Source organism: Miscanthus floridulus, chromosome 7 (genome assembly GCF_019320115.1).
Source record: "Miscanthus floridulus cultivar M001 chromosome 7, ASM1932011v1, whole genome shotgun sequence".
Classification (NCBI taxonomy): domain Eukaryota; kingdom Viridiplantae; phylum Streptophyta; class Magnoliopsida; order Poales; family Poaceae; genus Miscanthus; species Miscanthus floridulus.
This window is the reverse complement of record NC_089586.1, coordinates 44,293,475-44,312,956: the sequence shown is the minus strand read 5'-3', so window position 1 is coordinate 44,312,956 and position 19,482 is coordinate 44,293,475. Positions and strand designations below refer to the sequence as shown.

The following is a 19,482-nucleotide window of genomic DNA, read 5'->3' as shown; positions in this document are numbered from 1 at the left end:
GGTGGTTACCCTAACCACCGGCTGAGCCCCTTTTAAAGGCCGGCGGCTGCAACTAGGCCGGCCCACAGGCCTATGCCTTGCCACCCCCTCCATTTCCACTGTGCGTGCCTGCATGGACCCGCATGGGCCAAAATCAAGGATGCCGATGGATTCAAGTTTGGTAGATCAAGCTATTTACTGTTTTTGTCAATTTAATATTTTCAGCATTAATTCGTATAAGACTCTGTTAGTCTCTTATAATTATGTGCTGTAAAATTAAGTACTCTTGTGTTTAATCGCTGACTTTAACTATAGTTGTACTTGTGATATTTTATCATTGTAAAATATCCATTTATGATATTATTCAAAGTATTTGTCCCTGTATGTATGGCAAATCCAATAAATAATATCCTTGTTATTACGACCATGATCTTGCAAATTATTTATTCATTAATCAACTTTGCAATCGATCATTTTATTTAAGCCTCTTTTATGTTTTTTACTTTAAAGCACTACTGCGCTTAAATAATGGATGCGACATTTTATGTATATTTTCTCATCAATTGTATAACGCGTATGTTCCCTATTTGTTTGTTGGCCATACACAAGGTAGCACCATTGTTGCTACTACGGGATCTACAGCTAAGTAAACACTTAGTGACTATCCTCAACGGGCGTACCCAACATCACAAATGGAAACATTTGGTCTACATCTTTTCACAAAGATGACTACCATTAATTCGAATTCCTATTGGCCATACACAAGGTAGCATAATAGTTGTTACTTGTGGGATCTACACTAAATTCACAACTTAGTGACTATCCTCAACGTGTGTACCCAATTTGTTTGCGAATTGACTAAGGTCTACATCATTCTTTATGACAACCATAAGACGTGTTTATACAACTTGCATAATTACTTGCCATCTACTGTTAATACAGACTATGCTCAATTTGAGGTCTACACTTTTATGGTGACTACCTCCATTATTTTATTTTGCACATGAGATCTTTACATCATTAATAATACAAGATTTATCTTGTCTCTATCTTGCATCCCATAATTACAACACACCACAACATTTTAATAACTTAAAATGTTTTGATGGTTTGCCTCGTGTAGGATCAATGACCATCAAAGAGTTTGATTTGCTTGCTCTAGATGGCCACAATTATCCCAGATGGGTTGTGGACGTAACGGTTAGTCTTACGTCCCGTGGACTTTTATCGAGCTGTGTTACCACCCGAAGAGGGTGTTGCACCTCTTGATGGTCAACATGTATACACGGCCCTATATCTCATTAGGAGCCATATTCATCCTGATCTTAAGGCTGAATACTTGTTGGAAGAGAACCCATAAAATCTATGGAATTCTCTTAAGCAACGCTATGAACAACAAAAGACACTTGTCCTACCTGTGGCCAACTATGAGTGGACGCAACTTCGCTTACAGGATTTCAAAACTGTGAGTGATTACAATCATGTTGTTCATACGATTTGCTCAAAGTTGCAATTGTGCGAGAAAGAACCTACAGATGCGGATAAAATAGAAAATACTCTGTCTACTATGCTTTCCTCTGAAAGGATTCTTCAACAACAATACCATGAAAGGCGTTTCCAAGTTTATTCTGAGCTTATACAAACTTTACTTGAGGTCGAAAAACATTCTGAACTTATGGTTTGGAATAATCAGCAGCGCCCCGTAGGGTCTGCTCCATTGCCTGAAGTACATGCTTACACTCAGAATAAACCCAAATTTGATGGTGGATTTTCTAAGACCCATCCTCAGGGAAATTCCGAGAAAGGTAAAAAACAACTGCAGACGCAATAAGAAATCTCAAACTCGTGTTTCCAACAAGGGTAAGAACATTTCCAAACACAGCAATGACAAACCTGTGTGTCAGAAGTGTGGTTGTTATAGCCATATTACAAAGAAATGTCGTACCCCTAAGCCATCTTGTTGATCTCTACTTAAAGTCTGTGGGTCACGGACGTGCTGCACCAGGACAGAAGTATGAAGCCCACTTCAACATTCGACCTGACACCACCAGGAATGAGGCTGGTTGTTCGCAACAAGTTCCAATGGAACCAAGCAGCAGCAACATATGAGGAGGCGAGGATCTTGTTGATACGGGGAATATGATCGTGGAATATGCATCCAACGATATATTTGGAGACTTTGAATAGGCTCCCAATCCCTTAGATGCTAGTGTCTTTATGTCCTAGTGATTATAATAGTTAAAATAATTTATGTCCTATGTGTTGTAAATATTTAATAATGTCATCACTATTTGGTTTGAATATCCAATAAATATAATGTACACATTTGATATTCAATAAATAAAGTATGTATTCTATATATCATCAAAGAGTTTTATATCAAATTCTTTATTGATATATAGTTTCTACGGGGGTCAATCTGATGGAGGAAGAATTATGCCTAGTGGACAGTGGTACCACTAATTCTATACTTAGAGAAACAAAATATTTCCAAACTCTTACAAAAAGACAAGGACATGTTTTGACAATCGCCGAGCGCGATGCTACGATAGTTGGCTCTGGTTGTGCCACTATTGTACTCCCCATTGGTACCCAAATTACAATTGAGGATGCATTATTGTATCCCGATTCAAAGCGTACCTTATTAAGTTATAGAGATATCTGTCAAAATGGTTTCCATATCGAAACACGTGATGACAATAATGAGGAAATTCTCCTTGTTACTAAAAATAGCGGATATGACAAGCGAATTGTTGAGAAAATTCCATCTTTTCCGTCTGGATTGTACTACACATACATCAAACCCATACCGCATGTTGCGTACAAGGTAAATTTTCATAATGTTGACGCATTCAAAATTTGGCATGAACGCCTTAGCCATCCTGGTATAGGGATGATGCGAAAAATTATCAACAATTCTAAAGGTCATGAGTTAAATACTACTAAATTCTCAAAATCTTCAGATTTTATATGCACTTCATGCGCTGCAGGGAAATTGATCGTACGGACCATCGCCTGTTAAGATCCAAAATGAGCCACTAAAATTTCTTAAACATATTCAAGGAGATATTTGTGGTCCCATACAACCAACGTCTGGACCGTTCAGGTACTTCATGGTTCTAATAGATGCATATACTCGATGGTCTCATGTGTGTCTTTTATCAACACGTAACCATGCTTTTGTAAAAATTATTGCTCAAGTTATTAGACTTAGAAGCACATCATCCTGAACATCCAATTCAATCAATTCGAATGGACAATACTGCTGAATTTTCCTCAAAGGCTTTTAACGATTATTGTATGGCTTTGGAAATTCAAGTTCAGCACTCTGTCCCATATGTCCATACACAAAATGGTTTAGCAGAATCTCTTATTAAGAGAATTAAACTCATTGCAAGACCGTTATTACAAAATTGTAATCTACCAACTTCATGTTGGGGTCATGCAGTCTTACACGTTGCTGACTTAATTCAATTGCGACCAACTGCATATCACGTAGTCTCCCCATTGCAATTAGTACGTGGGAATATGCCAAATATTTCCCATCTGTGAAAATTCGGTTGCGCTGTATACATACTGATCTCACTGCCTAAGCGTACTTCTATGGGTCCACATAGGAAACTTGGTATTTATGTGGGATATCAATCTCCATCAATTATCAAATACTTCGAGCCTCTTACAGGGGACTTATTTATGGCCTGATACGCTGACTGCATATTTAATGAGGACCATTTCCCGGCATTAGGGGGAGAAGTACCAAAACGAATGCCAGGAAATCATCTGGAATGCCCAAGGCATTCCCCCCTCAGATCCACGTACTCTAGAGACTGAACAACAAGTTCAGAAAATCATAAACTTGCAACATATTGCAAATAACCTGTCAGAAGCATTTACTGATTATAAGGGTGTCACTAAATCCTCTTATCCTACTCGCAATGTGTCCGAAAGAGTGGAGGTACCAATAAAAACCATTCAACTCCCACTTCCAAAGAAGAGGAGGAGAAGTACGGGCACTTCTAAGGATAATGCTACAAGTAAGCATCCAGGGATATCGAGGGCTAAATCCTCCAAATCAATAAATCCAAGCCAACCTCAAGTTGGTAGACACCCAATAGTAGATAAAAATCCAACATCAGGAACAAATCCACAACCCGGATCAACAGTGCATCCAAATTCTGATCCTGGAATATTGGAACACCCTGACTCCATAGTTTTGGGAAATGTTGAGTCAAATAATGGGGTGAAAGAAATTTCTATCAATTACATAGATTCTGAAGAATCATACGATCGTAAGACTACTGTTGTCGACATGTACTTCTCCGCAACAATTACAGAAATCTTTCTCAATGATCCAGATCCAAAGACCATGGCAGAGTGCAAAAAGAGCTCAGTGGAAAGAAGCAATTCAAGCTGAGATAGCCTCGCTTACTAGAAGAGGGGTATTCACATCTGCAATACCTACACCTTCCAAAGTCTTTTCTATAGGCTTTAAATGGGTTTTCGTCCAAAAACGGAATGAGAATAATGAGGTGGTGAGATATAAAGCGAGACTAGTAGCACAAGGGTTCACAGCAGAGACCCAGCATTGATTACAATGAAACCTATTCTCCAGTAATGAGTGGAATTACTTTTCAATACTTAATATCATTGGCAGTTCAAAATCATATATCTATGCAATTGATGGATGTGGTGACAGCATATCTATATGGGTCACTTGATTCGGACATATACATGAAGGTTCCCGATGGAATCCAAATTCCGAATCCAAACGCAAATCGCAACATGTATCGTGTAAAACTACAAAAGTCATTATATGGCTTGAAGCAGTCGAGACGAATGTGGTACAACCGACTGAGGGAATTCCTTCTAAAGAAAGGATACTCTAACAATGATGATTGCCCATGTGTTTTCAATAAGAAATCTCGAACAGGATTTTGTATTATATCCGTGAGCGTGTTCGGCTGGCTGGTTCTGCCACTCACGAAAGCACTGTTCACGTCCTGCCAGAACTAGTATTTTTCTCTCACAACAATCAGCCAAAATAGTATTTTTTAGTCCTACCGAACAGGCCCCATGTATGTTGATGATTTAAATATCATTGGCAGCCCAAAGGATATAGATGAAGCACACAAACATCTAAAGAGGGAATTCGAGATGAAGGATTTGGGTAAGACCAAGTATTGCCTAGGCTTACAACTTGAGCACCATCCTTCAGGGATTTTAGTGCATCAATCAGCCTATATCCAGAAAATATTAGAGAAATTAATATGGATAAATCATACCCTAATAAAACTCCGATGGTTGTTCGTTCCTTAGAAATAGGGAAAGATCCATTTAGACCATGGGATATTGGGGAAAAGATGTTGGGACCAGAGATCCCATATCTCAGTGTCATTAGGCGCACTTATGTATCTTGCAAATTGCACCAGGCCTGATATCGCATTTGCAGTGAACTTACTAGCTAGGCATAGTGCTGGACCCAACTCGCCGTCATTGGACGGGAGTGAAGTGTATCCTCAGATACCTTAATGGCATAAAGGATCTTGGTCTATTCTTCAAGAAAAAATCATGATCCTAGTATGATTGGTTATACTGATGCCGGTTACTTATCTGATCCTCATAACGGAAAATCCCAAACAGGATTTGTATTCCTATATGGAGGTACAGCTATTTCATGGAAGTCTTCTAAGCAGACTCTGACATCGACCTCTACTAATCATTCTGAAATTATTGCTCTATACAAGGCATCACGAGAATGTGTATGGACTTCGCAGAATGATGAACCACATACAAGAGTCATGTGGTATTGGTTCAATTGAATCACCTACAATTGTCTATGAAGATAATTCCGCTTGTGTTACACAGATGCAATCAGGTTACATAAAGAGCAATATCACTAAGCATATTGTTCCTAAACTATTTTATCCCCATGAATTACAAGAAAATAGGGAAATAAACATCTTGTAAATCAAGTCATGTGATAATCTCGCTGACCTATTTACTAAGTCCTTACCAACTTCTGTGTTTCAAAAACTTGGTACATGGAATTGGTATGCGGCGACTTCGAGATTTGCCAGAATTTGGGGGAGACATCTCCTAAATGTTGACATGTACCAGCATCATATTATACTCTTTTCTTTCACAAGTTTTACTTATAAGGTTTCTTGTTAAAGTTTTTAATGAGGTAATATTAACATAAGCATGTGTCATATCTCCTATTTTCCCTACCGGGGTTTTTGTGGGAAATATCAAAGACACATATTGCCCTTACAACTCATACATGGTTTTTCCCTGAAAAGGTTTTTCATGTGAGTTATCCAAGAGGCAATACCAATAATATGTCGTCATATTTTCTCCTAATTTTCTCACTGGGTTTTTACAGGAGTTTTAACGACATATCACTTTATATTGCTTCTCATATTTTTCTTGAAAAGGTTTTTGGGGAAGTAATCTATATGTCGTATCTCTAATATTTTTCCCCACTGGGATTTTTAATGGGATACCAATGACATAGTGATTTATTTAAATCACAGTCATATATGCTATTTTCTCCTTATTTTCCTATAAGGTTTAAAGGAGTTTTTATAGCATATCTATACATACATATTCCTCAGATTTTTCCCATAAGGTTTTTTGAGGGATCCAAGCTTACGGCTGCATTGATCTCAAGAAAGATTCGATCAAGGGGGCCAGTGTTGTGAAACGGTGTTTCCAGGTGAAGAGGTACCTGCACACCAACAGACACCTCTTCTACTGGTGATCTCATCTATGGGACAGTTAGATTAGTAGTAGATTAGCAGTTAATCCCGTCACCAAGGGGCCTGTCCTTTGGTGGACGGTTGTCTCTTGGAGACACCCCTCAAATGTATATAATCCATTTTACAGATCAATGAAAAGCAGTTGTTTTCAAATCTTGTTCATTTCATTCACTATTCAACACAAAGCATGTGTAGATGAAGACATGAAATTAGCTTGGGATGGGAAGATGGAGCTCTTTACACTCCCAGCTCAGCTCTCAGCTAAAAGAGCTAGCTGAAAGAAGGAAACAAAAGCCCATCCAAAAAGTTGTATACTCCAACAGGCACTGAACCTGGAAACAAATCAATCTATACATACACAAGGTGTACCTACGTTACGTACACCCTGAAGTCGCAAACGGCTTACTGTCTGGCTGTACACTCCTTAGCCATCGATCTAGCTGGTGACCACCTGATCGTTGCGTACGCCGGCAATGAGCGCCATGCCGTCGACGGCGGCGGTCTTGGCACCTTCACCGATGACGATCCTCGTGCCAGCAGCGCTAGACTTCGTTGGCGACCTTGGCCCGGACCCCGAGAGCTTCCTTACGATGTCAATGACGGCGTCCGCCTGGAACAGCGCGGGATGCGTCCTCCCGAAGCCGTTGAACCGGCGGCATACGGCCATGTGCGCCGCCAGCGCGGCGCCGCGGTCGCCGCCGTTCTTGGCGGCCTCCTCGGCCACGGCCTCGGCGCACAGGCCGCACACCCAGCGGCCCGAGAAGCGGCGGCGCACCGCGGCGATGTACGACGGGGTGCACTCCTCTGACATGCCGCAGCACTCGCACTCCGCGTCCTCCACCTCCGCCGCCGAGTGCACCGTGGCGCCGGCGTCCCGCGGGTCGTCGGGGCCGCTGGCGTCGTCGGGGCGGCTGAGCAGCTCCACTTCCTTGTGGTCATCGCCCGCGACGCAGCTGCGGAGCTCGTGGCAAGACGGGACCCTCTGCTGCCGCCTGTGCTCGCCGCTGCCGAAGCTGCCAATGATCGTCGCCAAGAGCGGTGCCACGGCGGTCATGGCGGGTGATTCTCCATTGAGTGCCATGGACTGAGTACTGACTACTCTAGCAGTTTGCGTTCTTGACGTGTGTTGTGCTTCGTTTTTTATGGAAGAAGTCGTACTAGTCTGGCACCTATTTATAGAGAGGCAGAGAGAGATTAGAATAGAAAGTGACCTTCTTGACCTCGTGATCACAATTAGTATTGAGGACGGACGAGATTGTTGCAGAAAACCAGGTACCGAGTCGATCTTGGACGTCTCTCTAACTAAACACAGGATTTGATACGGGCACAACTTGTGGTTGTGATGCGTGGCGCGTGCTTATCAGTTATCAGCTTATCATAACGGTCGTGTGTTACCTCATGATTGGTGGCACACGAGTAACATGAACATGAAGCTACCTTTGTGCAAGTATCTGCTTTTTTTCGGCCTGAGGTTAGGTTTTAATCTCACGTATGTGATGACGCCAGCTACGGTGTTGAAGGAGGAATATGCTATATATAGATGCCCAGATACTTCACCAGGCAGCGTACACGTATTGGATACTCCAATACCCGATACGTACACCTCCGATATGGTATCGGAGTCATATAGGGAAATATCATCAACAAAAATAATCAAAGCTTTTTTTATGACCATACAACAGCATTAGAGATTGCATGCCGCAGGTGTCCAAGATGTACTAGGAGGGGAAGTTTCACCCAGGCACGATGTAGCAAAAGTGTTCATAAATTTATTCAGTTTTTAATATAAAATATTCAAACCGGAAGTGGCAATCAAACCTATGAATTCAATTGTTGCCATATATTTTTGCCAAAACATGTATTGCTAGTTTTGACATGTATGTTTTGATCCATTTGGTCAAACAAATTTCACTAAGGGGCTGTTTGGATCCTTTTTCATTTGGAGGAATTGAAATCTACTTAATAAATTAGGCTACATGGCTTAAAATTTGACATTCCACCACTTTCAAAAGTTCACATATAAGTTTATCTCAAATTCATAGGGTGGGAGATGGAAATTGATTCTATAGATCATCATTCTATGTTTCTATTTTACAACTTATAACACGCTCTTCAACTCGCTCCCCTACGGTAGAATTGCAACACATATGTATCTCTCTTGTATAGCCAATAATAATGTACAAATATAATCCATATGCAACAATATTAGCTTAATTAATATGTGTCTAAATTATGATTATTAAAATGAATTCAATTCCAAGAATCAAAATGGGGCCTAAAAGTGGATTGGAGTGGCACGATATGTAATTAATTCAGGAGGAGAAATGAAGGGCTTGTTTGCCTCCTAGGGCTTATGCAATTAGCCTCTCTTTTCCCATGCTAAATAGGAGAGCTAAATGACCTAATTATGGTCTAATAAGAGCTAATGGGGACTAAATGGTAGTTAGATCCATTTAGCCCTTATTATCTTATATTTAGCCCATGTTTATCCCATTATCCAAACATGGGCTAATTTTTAGCCCTAGAATCAAAACACCCCAGAACCCAGAAGTAATAACCATGAAAACATAACTCAATAACCAACTACTTGCATTCCTAACTAAGTAGAGTAGCTGGGAGAGAGAGAGTGCCATTTACATTTTCCGGTGTAATCTAATGATGATTTGCGGAGCTACCATTTATAATCTCAAAATTTATTGGCTTAGTTTTAGTCTTTTAGAGGTGTTCATAGGGGTATGATGCGTGTGCGTGTATTTATAGGGGTGAGTGTCCATGAGTACTTCGTACGTCCCAAAATCGACGATATTTTAGGTTTGAACACGAAAATTAAGGAAAAGTTAAAAGGTGGTGTGCACAGAAAACAAGGATAAGAGAGAGAGAGACGTACTACTAGGAATCGAAAAAGGTGTATTGGAAGAAGATAAATGTGTATTGGAAAGTGAGAGTGTCAAGCATTTTGGGATAAAATTTGAATGCTACGGAGTTAAGTATCTTGGGACATAGGGAGTATCTGTATCTGTGCTGTGATTTGTCAAAAATATATAGCACGGTGGTTTAACTTAGAAGGTTTTGAAGGTTCAGAAAAAAGATTCAGCAATTCAAGTTTGCGAGACCAATAAATACGTACCTGATCGAGTGATGTGATGATCAAGAAGATGTGTTGTATCTAATAAGGGCGCTAGGTGATCACAATTGTGTTCGCCATCATGACGACCTTATCAGGTTTGCCTTTCTCATGACTTATCACTTGAACTCTCTACCAAAAGTAGTGCTAGCTACTGCGCGCACGCCGCAGCTGATATTTTTAACGGTCCAGCTGTCAGTATTACTCCTTTAATTAATCCGCAATGCATGCATAGGGGTTCATCTATCAGTCATGCGATGAGGAGTGTGTGATCCATCAACATCAAGCACACCTTTAATTAATTTGATATAGTCAGTCACGTGGAAGCTATTCCGACCAGGTGTGTGTGCCCTCCTTATGTATCAAATGATGATCATCATCGCTAGCTACATCGTTAATTATCTGATGGTCGACACTCGACAGCGTTGCTTTCACGGTCACGGTGTCGCGTGTCTCGTGACATACTACCACGGCGACGGTGGTACATACGTACATATGCAACCAACAAGTAACTTGGAGTCAACGATAACGTACAGACGGCGCTATAGCAGCTGGAGTCATGCATATCACTATATTAGAGGCTTAGGGCAGTCCAAATGTGAAAAACTATATATAGTTTCTATATCTATTAATTTTTATAGACACTATATATAAAAATTATAATTCCAATGGATAGTTTCTACAGAACCATTTTTTATCAATCACATACATTCTCTCTCCATTCTCTACCAATCATATCCTTTCATGTCTTGGTTCTCGTGTAGACATAGTTTCTAACTTAGACCTGGTTTCTATAATTTTTGCTCTCTCTCTCTTCAATAACTACTTTGCCACATTAGCAAAACGCTTATGTGGCAGTACAATTAATGTCTATAGAAACTATAATGGTTTCTGCATTGGGAGTGCTCTTGTACTGGAAATTAAAGAAGAGGGGTATTGTAGCTACAACAAGTGATAAGCTAGTGACCAGCTGGATCTCGTGTATATATATGCGCACGGGCAATAATCAAGAGAGTGTAATTTGATCCTAAGAGCAACTCCAACAGAGTTGGTAAAAATAGTTGGCTAAACTCATGATTTAGCCAACCTCTAAAATAAAAAACCCAGCCAAAAAACAGAAAACTCTACCAACAGCCTTTCCAATAAGGTGAGGTGAATGGCTAGCGGCACATGCAAGCTATATCTAGCATGCGAGAATTCCGGAATACATGACTTGCTATTTTAGAAAGCCAGATACAATAGCCGTTGGGCTCTTTTTTTAAAAAAAATAGTCAAATATAGATTACACAATATGGATAGTTCTTCTATTGGAGTTGCTCTCATGGATTTAAACTTTAATTTGAAAAATCCAGGTCCAGACGGGCCGGGCTGGAAGGAGCGAGGCCATCGTCCATGGATACGTATCATCGATAGCTGTTGCGACTGTAGGCGCAGTCGACGCTCCTCCGATCCATGCATGTCATTGTCATCCAACGTGACGATCTGGGCAGCGTCCTGCGTTTGACTAACAGTAACAATCGCTGCCCCGCCGCCCACTTTAATTATGTGATACTAGTACACAGGTCTGGACAGCGTAGGTTGCATTGCAGTACAAAATAGCTACAGAAACTACGTTAGTTTTTGCGTTGGGAGTGCCTTTATACCTCGCTCTCGATCGTGTGCTCGGACGAAACTAGTCAACGACGTTGTACGTGCCAACCAGCAAGGCATCAACGATTCGGTCGTGTACGTGTTCGCCACCACCACCACTCCGGTACATGGTAGATGGCGTGGTCGTGCTCACTCTGCTTGAAACCGGCTGGTCGAGTGTCGATACTGAGCGTGGTGCCAAAGCTTTGTGTGTTCTGTTTCATGCCCGCAGCGCCTGCCCGTACCTACACCATATATAGAGGGAGGGCTAGCCAAAACGCAAAACCTTGCCCCTCGTCTCCGTGCGCGGCCGGTAACCACAAACCCGAAGGTTGCTTCACGTGTTATTATGGAATGGAAATATGGACTGGGTCGCTACTCGCTTAGTGGGCCTTCTCTTTTATGTGACGTTGAATTGTTCAGAGCAGCAGGCCGGCTTCCGTCCCGTCTCATGTGGGTACTGACATTTTTTTTTTTTTGCGAAACTCATGTGGGTACTGACAGGATCGAACATTTTCAACCTTTGTGCACCGCACCTATATATATATATAGACGACCATACATGTTACGATCCACACAATATTTGAGGTCTCAATTCGATCGGTTTCATATTTGGCACATGCATTGCATTTAGATCTGAATTTTTCATAAAAAATAATATAGGTCTCTTTTTTAAACCGGGTGAAATTTAAACCTCAAATCTTACATAGAACAACAACACACACGTTGGTGATGTACCCAATAGGCAAACATGCTCGTTGTGGACTGAATTCATAAGTGGTCTAAAATATATAGTACTGATGGGCTTTTTTTAGGGCAACTTTACCATTTAAAGCCCATGAGTGAAAGTGAAACACAACGTTGATGTAGAGATAGAGAGTTCACCTCCCTATATAAATGTAGCAACACCCCCATGAAGAATAGAACGTAGCCATTCTAAGCCTAAGCTTACCCCCCCCCCCCTCTCTCTCCCTCTTGGACGCGCACCAAGAGTGCTAGCACAGCACACCTAGCATTCTAGCTCCGTAGACGTTGTTGCTGTTGCTGTTGCTGCTGCTGGGGCGTTGATAGGTGACGAACATGAGGCAAGCCGACATGAGTGGACGTGGTAGGAGGTACACCTACTTTCACTATATCAGTGTGCGCACGATGTTGGATCTTACTACTTTAATTAACTCTTCTTCTCCTCCGTTGCGCGTAAGTGTAACGATCCACGGCCTCTTACTCACATATGTTTCTGGTCAAACACGGTAGAAATAAATTGTTATATATATATATATATATATATATATATATATATATATATATATATATATATATATATATATATATATATATCATTGCCTAACCACATGTTTTTTTTCTGGTCGAACGCGGTAGAAATAAATCGATATACATCTATAGATATGACTATCACAGCCTAACCGCTCCCGTACGACACCGTGGGTCCAAATATGCACCCTGTTCCATCTATGAATAGGAGCTGAACACGGCCGGAACCCATCCGAAACTAACACATGTCATGCTCCTACTCTATGATAAGTAGTAGATGGAACTATGGAGGGAACATGTAGCACTGTTGGTACTTGGTAAAGATGCCATAGCCTGTCTACTACTATCGTAGCGTCATCGGCCGGGCGGGAAAAGGTGACTCCAGTCCGGTACGTACCCAGCCAGCTTTAGGTAAGCTATTCGCTTTATCGTGGATTATAAGTTAAAATAGTATTTATTATGGATTATAAATTAAAATAGTATTTTTCTCTCGTACTAAATCAGCTAACAATAAATAATTCGCGATCATTTACGACGCACCGCAGCGATCGAGTCAGCCTGTACAGCGGTACGGAGTACTTGAGCGCGGTAGCTAATACTCACCGGTCTGCCACTAGCACCGGTCCGGTCTGAGTCCAAGTCCAAGCGCGCGCATGCCATGCATGTCAAAGAAGCGCTTGGTCGCCTGCATGCAACGCGACCTGTTCAACGGACAGTACGTGGTGGCACTGGCACCACCGGTCCACCGTCACCGTAGTCCGTAGCAGGACGCGCAACTCTTGTCGTGCCTGGGCTCATAGCTCGTTAATTTAGGGGCCAGATCCAATCGGAGCTTGAAGCTAAACTTCACGATCTCGTGCATGCGTTCGTAATTCGAGACGATCTCGAATAGGAGGATGCCAAACACGAGTTGCAAGTGAGCTTTACCCTGTTTGATTTGATGGCGTAACTGGGATTTAGACCGGATGGTCCCGCATGTCATAGGCCGACCGTACCGGCCGGGCGTCGGGGGGCACCGCAGCGTGGCCGGGCTTTGAATCTGTCCGAACGGATGGCCCATCCACCTGCAGGGAAACGAAACCATCTACCACTAGTGTACAGATGAAACCACAAAGAGCACCACCCTGTTTTCCTTTGTGGTGGCGCTGCCCATCTCAGATGTGAGATGCCACTCACTATGCCAGAGTGGTACACGTACTCCACTGCACAGATCATCAGGTTATATCTGTGTGGGATCAACAAATAATGGCCTTTGCAATCTCACCAATGAATGATAGTTGGGACGCAGTAATACACCCTGGTGCTCCTTTTATCTACGACCCGGCTGTCGAGTTGACGAAACCAAACATGACATGGACCGACCTTGCTAGGTCAAGCCCCATAGCCCTGTACTACTCCTACATGTGCACGATGGAAGCTTATCAGCCAGTGTTTTCTCTCGTAGCAAATCAGCCGACTTATCAGCCGTAGAAACCATCATCCGACCATACCTTTTCGTTGGGATTTGTTGAGAAACAACAAAATGAGACTACAGTACTCCTACCGTGTGTAGACTGGAGAGCGACGGCATGACATGATGGATCTATGTAATCAATACAGGTCCCAAACCTAGCATGAGCACAGCAAACTAGCTAATCGCACAGCTTTGCAGAGTTTTTAGTAACGTTTGACGCTTTCAGTCAACATGAAGACTAATCCCCAGCCCAACCCGTCCTCTTGTACGCGGTCAACACAGGTTGCAACCATAACCATGTACCGTAGGACCGGTGGATGGATTGGATATGAATATGATATGATTCCGCATTCCGGGCGCTAACGAATATTGGTGTACCAGCCGAGCCGACGCACCTCAACTAAAAAGCCAGTGCCCACTGCTTGTACCCGCGCAAAATCCCAACTGTGCAAATTGGTGGCCGCTTGTCCTTGCGTGCGACATGGCATATGCATTGCCCCCTGTTATTATTACTAATAACGAATGCCACATATTTAACTCCTTTGTACAAGCTAGCGAATCAACAGAATTACCAACAAGTAGTAGATTATAAGAGCGAGCAAGATTATGGGAGATGGTAACAAACACGTACTACTAATATACTCGATCCATTGTATACAGCTAGTATCAGAGGGTGTTTGATTCGAGCTACTAAATTTTAGTAGCTACTAAATGGTTTAGTCACTTTTAGTAACTCCAGAGTTATTAGAGAGGACTAAAGTTCTTTTAGTAGCTTTTAGTCGTAGCGTTTGGTTGAAAAGTTACTAAAATAACTAAAAACTATTAAATTTAGTAGCTACTAGGCGAACCAAACATGCCCTTACTCCATCAGAGCAGGGACAGAAAAAAGAACTCGTGTCCTTATCTACTTGCAAAGAAACAAGATTACGTGCAGTGCAACACGTGAAGGGACACATGATTTAGCGGTTGGTGGGTTGGGTGTACAAGCAGGACGGCGGGACCCGGGAGAGTGAACACGAGGAAGGGGCTCATGCAGCTTGGCTGACACATTGGAACGGACCACGGACGACGTCCTTGTCGAATCGATGCAGATGCCCGTCGGCCGGCCAGCTACGCGATGCCGGCGGTGACGGCCCGAGGCGCGCGCGCGGCGCCGTAGGGGCTCGGGCTGGCCCCGGAGGCCGCGTAGCCGTAGTAGTCGGGGGTGGACGCGGCGCTCCTCTGCGCGCGCAGCTGCTCGTAGAACCGCCGGATGAACTCGTCCGCGCGCCGGTCCACCTGGGCAGCGCCGCCGTCCGCCGGCGACGACCCGGTGGCGGCGATGCGCGACTGCTGCTGCCTGCTGCCCGCGGCCGCAGCCAGGCGCAGCGCCGGCGATGGCGTCGCGGAGAAGGAGGCGCCCGGCACCGGCACGGCGTCGTCGCTGAAGAGCCGGCGGTCGTCGCCGTCGTCCTCGTCGCTGAGCATCTCGAGCACCCGCGCCACCTCGGCCGCGTCGTAGCCGCTGTAGTACTGCATCAGGTACCCGTTGCTAGCCTCCGCCTCGTCCCGGTGCTGCTGCTGGCGGCTGCTCCGGCGTCGGCGGCGGCGCCTGGCGGCGGCGCCGAGGAGGCCGAGCCCCCCGCCGCCTGACGCCGACGACGGCGTGTTGCTGCAGCTGAACTCGACCTCGCGCCGCCTGCGCGAGGGCTCGTGCACCGCCAGGCTCGGGTCCAGCGCGCCGCACGAGAACGGCCCCGCCACACTGGCCCCGCCGGAGGCGTAGGAGAAGGTGCCGTGGCCGTGGTGGGAGGCGAGGAAGCGGTCGCCGAGCGCCTTCCCCGCCGCGATCTTGCCGCGGTGGAGGAGGAGGTGGATGTCCATGGCCAGCTTGCGGCCCGACGGCAGGCCACGGCGCAGCATGTACAGCACGGCACGCACCACCCGCCACAGCCGCCGCGCCACGCTCGGCGGCTCCGTCGCCGCGGCAGCCACCGCGCCCTCTTCCTTCTGCTGCTGCTTCCCGGCCGCCATTGCTTCTCGCTGTCTTTCTTCTCTGCGGCCGACCGTGGAGCTGGACGGACAAGGTCAGGTGAGGAGGGGGAGGCCAGTAGCCAGCGGGGGCAGCTGCGCCTTGTGGTTGTGGCTATCTATGTGCGTGGAAGCGGAGCAAGGTCTGGTGGAAGACGGTGGGAGATGGGACACGTATTTAAAGGCCCGGAAAAGGAGTGTCGGAGCTGAGCCTAATGGCACTGGGTTATCTCATTATCTGCTAACACCCAGCAGCTAAAGAATGTTCGCCCTCATGCTGGTTGATTTGATTGCTAGTTGCCGTGGTTTGGGTCCAACACCAAGAGAAGGTTCAGCAACAAGGGATGGGGCATGGCTCATGGCTGGCCGGCTGGGTACAGAATGGTGGCTCTGCATTATTGCCTGGACAGGGTCCAGCTCCAGCTCCAATGGACGATGCGAGAGCAGGTGTGGTGTGGGGGCGCTTGGATGATGCCCAGATGTCCTCCTGCTTTGCAGCTGCTTCGTCTCTGCTGTTTGCACTTGCACCTTGCACGTATCAGGTCTGTTCGCTCTTATCAGTTAGAGTATTTTTTTGTTACGACAAAATAGCTTCGGCCGGTTTATCAGTCGACTTTAATATCAGCCGAAAACTGATAAAGATGTTTTTCATTTGGACTTTCAGCTACATGCCTCCAGCTTGTAGGCAAACAACCAGGGAACTATGTCGCGTGACACACTGACAGACATACTGCACGAACTCTCTTTTAAATACTCCATGGGTCTTTTTTTTTTTTGATGGACTAGCACTAACAACTAATCCGATTAACTCCTATAAATAGATTAGTGAACTAATAATTAGTTCATGATCAGTGAACTAACAATTAGTCCGTCTATTTAGATACTTATAGACTAAAAATTAGTCAACTAGTTGTTAGTTCCATGGATCCATATATTATTTCCTCTTTAATAATGATTTTGTATTTTTTTAAAAAAAAAGGAAAAGAGAGAGAGATAATGGTCGTCTCTCGTCTCACCGTTTGGAAGGAGGGGGGGGGACTATGGAACTGTTACAAGATTTACCTTTGCGCAAATGTAATGTCACTGACTAAATGAGAAATACCCAATCAGGCATGAAGCATATGCCCGAGGGGCAGAAACCCCTGAACAAAGCTTAACTAAAACATGTCTCCACACATGAACACCGCCGAATAAAATTTTGAGTGCACAGTAAACTAATTAAATTGACGCCAATATGTGTAATTATTATGGTTACTAGTATCTATCAAGCTTGCTACCAACTTGGTAACAGCTGGTTGTCAAACATCATCTGTCAAATTGGTAATTGCACACAAAACATACTGAATCACGAAAAACGGGTAGAATTCCAGACTTCAGGTTAGAATACTTATTAGCCCTCTTGAAAATGTTAAAATTACACGAAAACGTACAGGAATTTCACAGAAAAACTGTTGGATTTAGGAAATTGAAAATCTGGCATTCTGAAGGAGGCCTTAGGTATGTTTCCTTACAAGAATGCTAAAAGAACAATGGAGGCAGGTGCGTTCACTGTTGGTCAAAAACAATTTTCTACTTAATCTTTGTTTGATCGAAAATTAGGTGATGCCACCAAGTTCCACCTGCTCCCAATTTCTTCCACCTTGGCATGAATTTCAGTATATCCATACAAGTCGTGGCAGATAACGCGATGATGGGTGCTTTACTTGACCTGCATGTTCCCCACATTCATATACGCCCATCATCAGAGGAAATAAAAGAAAGTGCACCCCCTGTCACTTCATCCGTTGTTGCCTTACTTTGTGACCGAGAGCTGCGTGGCATGAGTCCAACACGACCATAAGAGTGTGAATCAGAATTGAACCCGTTTTACATTGACTCAATTATTGGATATATCTCCAGTTTACTTTGGATAAGGACACTTGTCGACAAAAGAAGCACGCTTTGTATGTGCCACGTAGCAGGCAAAAACCAAGGTCCCGGGATCAGGCCGCCGGCACACGCAAATGTCTCCACGTAAAAAGTTTAGAGAGTGTTACACAGTTCCACTATACGAGCTTATGTTCGACTATAGTCGATATCTACACTATAAAAGACCAATTCAAATGAAGCTTGGTACACCCCACATTTAAGTCCCTGCTGAGATAGTTCAGCTTTTCTGACCCAGGATTTTAACTCAATTAAGGTCAATGGCTCATAATCCTCTCTCAAAGGCTTCAACTCAATCAAGAGCTGCGGTTATTTGAATGATACCACGCCTGGCTTCAACACCCCTGCCCCCTCCCCCGAGCCCACACCCGTGCAATGCTCTATCCGAACCCAACCTAATTCGATCCTCACCTACGCTCTGATTCAATTTATGAAAAAATATTCAACGAAAGAATTTCTCTGCCCACCCCCGCACAGCGCTCCCCTAGCCTCGCAAAATCCTGCCCCCACACCTCTTCGTCTTTCACCGCCGACCATGCAAGACTCCTCCGGTAGGCGACTAGCTGCGGCCTGTAGTCCGGGACCTAGGCCCAGCAAACTCGGCTGCCCCGGCACGGCGGCAGCCAACAGGCTAACTTAGCACCTTGGCTGCCTCGGGTCCAATGGAGATCCAAAGGTAACGCAAATCCATCCCCATTAGACTATGGTTCAAGTTTTCTACACATTAACAACATCGAGGCCTCGATTGCTAGACCTCCATCATCAGGCCATGCGACGCTGCCTCCTTGTGCGGTGCTCTACTTCCGTGCAGTGCTCAGATCTCCGTGGTGGCGGCCGTGTGTGGAAGGGGGAGGCTATGACATCCGGCCCAGTTTGGAATTTGGCCCATGGTGGCTCATGTGCTTGTTAATGAGACATTGTGTGTGTTGGGGTTGGGGGGGTTAGTCCCACCTTGATTATTCAAGGCATGTTAGATCAACTTATAAGGCTTCCAGAGTCCATCCCACCATGCCTAGCCTAATCCTTTTACGCGAAGCGAGGACAAAAGTGTAAGTGGGATGGTGGTAGGTGTGGTCCTCTCAGCGTGTAAAGTGGATCTGAGCCGTCTGGATTCTAGGGCGTTACAAATGGTACCAGATCTGACCTTCGTAGCCACAGGCGCGGACTAAGAGGGAACGTTCCTAGTCATCGTTTATCCGGTTTGTGGGTGTGTTGGGCTGATGAGGACATCGGGCCCTTTAAGGGGGTTTATGTGATATCCGGTCCAGTTTGGAATTTAGCTCATATATAGTGGCCCATGTGCTTGTTAATGGACACTATGGTGGGTTTAT

The 19,482-nt window shown here is 44.4% G+C and overlaps 2 protein-coding genes across 2 annotated transcripts; both read right to left on the bottom strand.

Annotated features, from left to right (window-relative positions):
- Positions 1-6,940: 6,940 nt before the first annotated feature.
- Positions 6,941-7,855, bottom strand: LOC136463130 (uncharacterized). Its single transcript, XM_066462158.1, has one exon. It carries the CDS (start codon positions 7,816-7,818, stop codon positions 7,174-7,176), a length of 645 nt encoding a protein of 214 aa, XP_066318255.1. The 5' UTR covers positions 7,819-7,855; the 3' UTR covers positions 6,941-7,173.
- A 7,119-nt stretch (positions 7,856-14,974) lies between these two features.
- LOC136463129 (uncharacterized) lies at positions 14,975-16,447 on the bottom strand. The gene has a single exon (XM_066462157.1). It carries the CDS (start codon positions 16,226-16,228, stop codon positions 15,326-15,328), a length of 903 nt encoding a protein of 300 aa, XP_066318254.1. The 5' UTR covers positions 16,229-16,447; the 3' UTR covers positions 14,975-15,325.
- Positions 16,448-19,482: the final 3,035 nt, after the last annotated feature.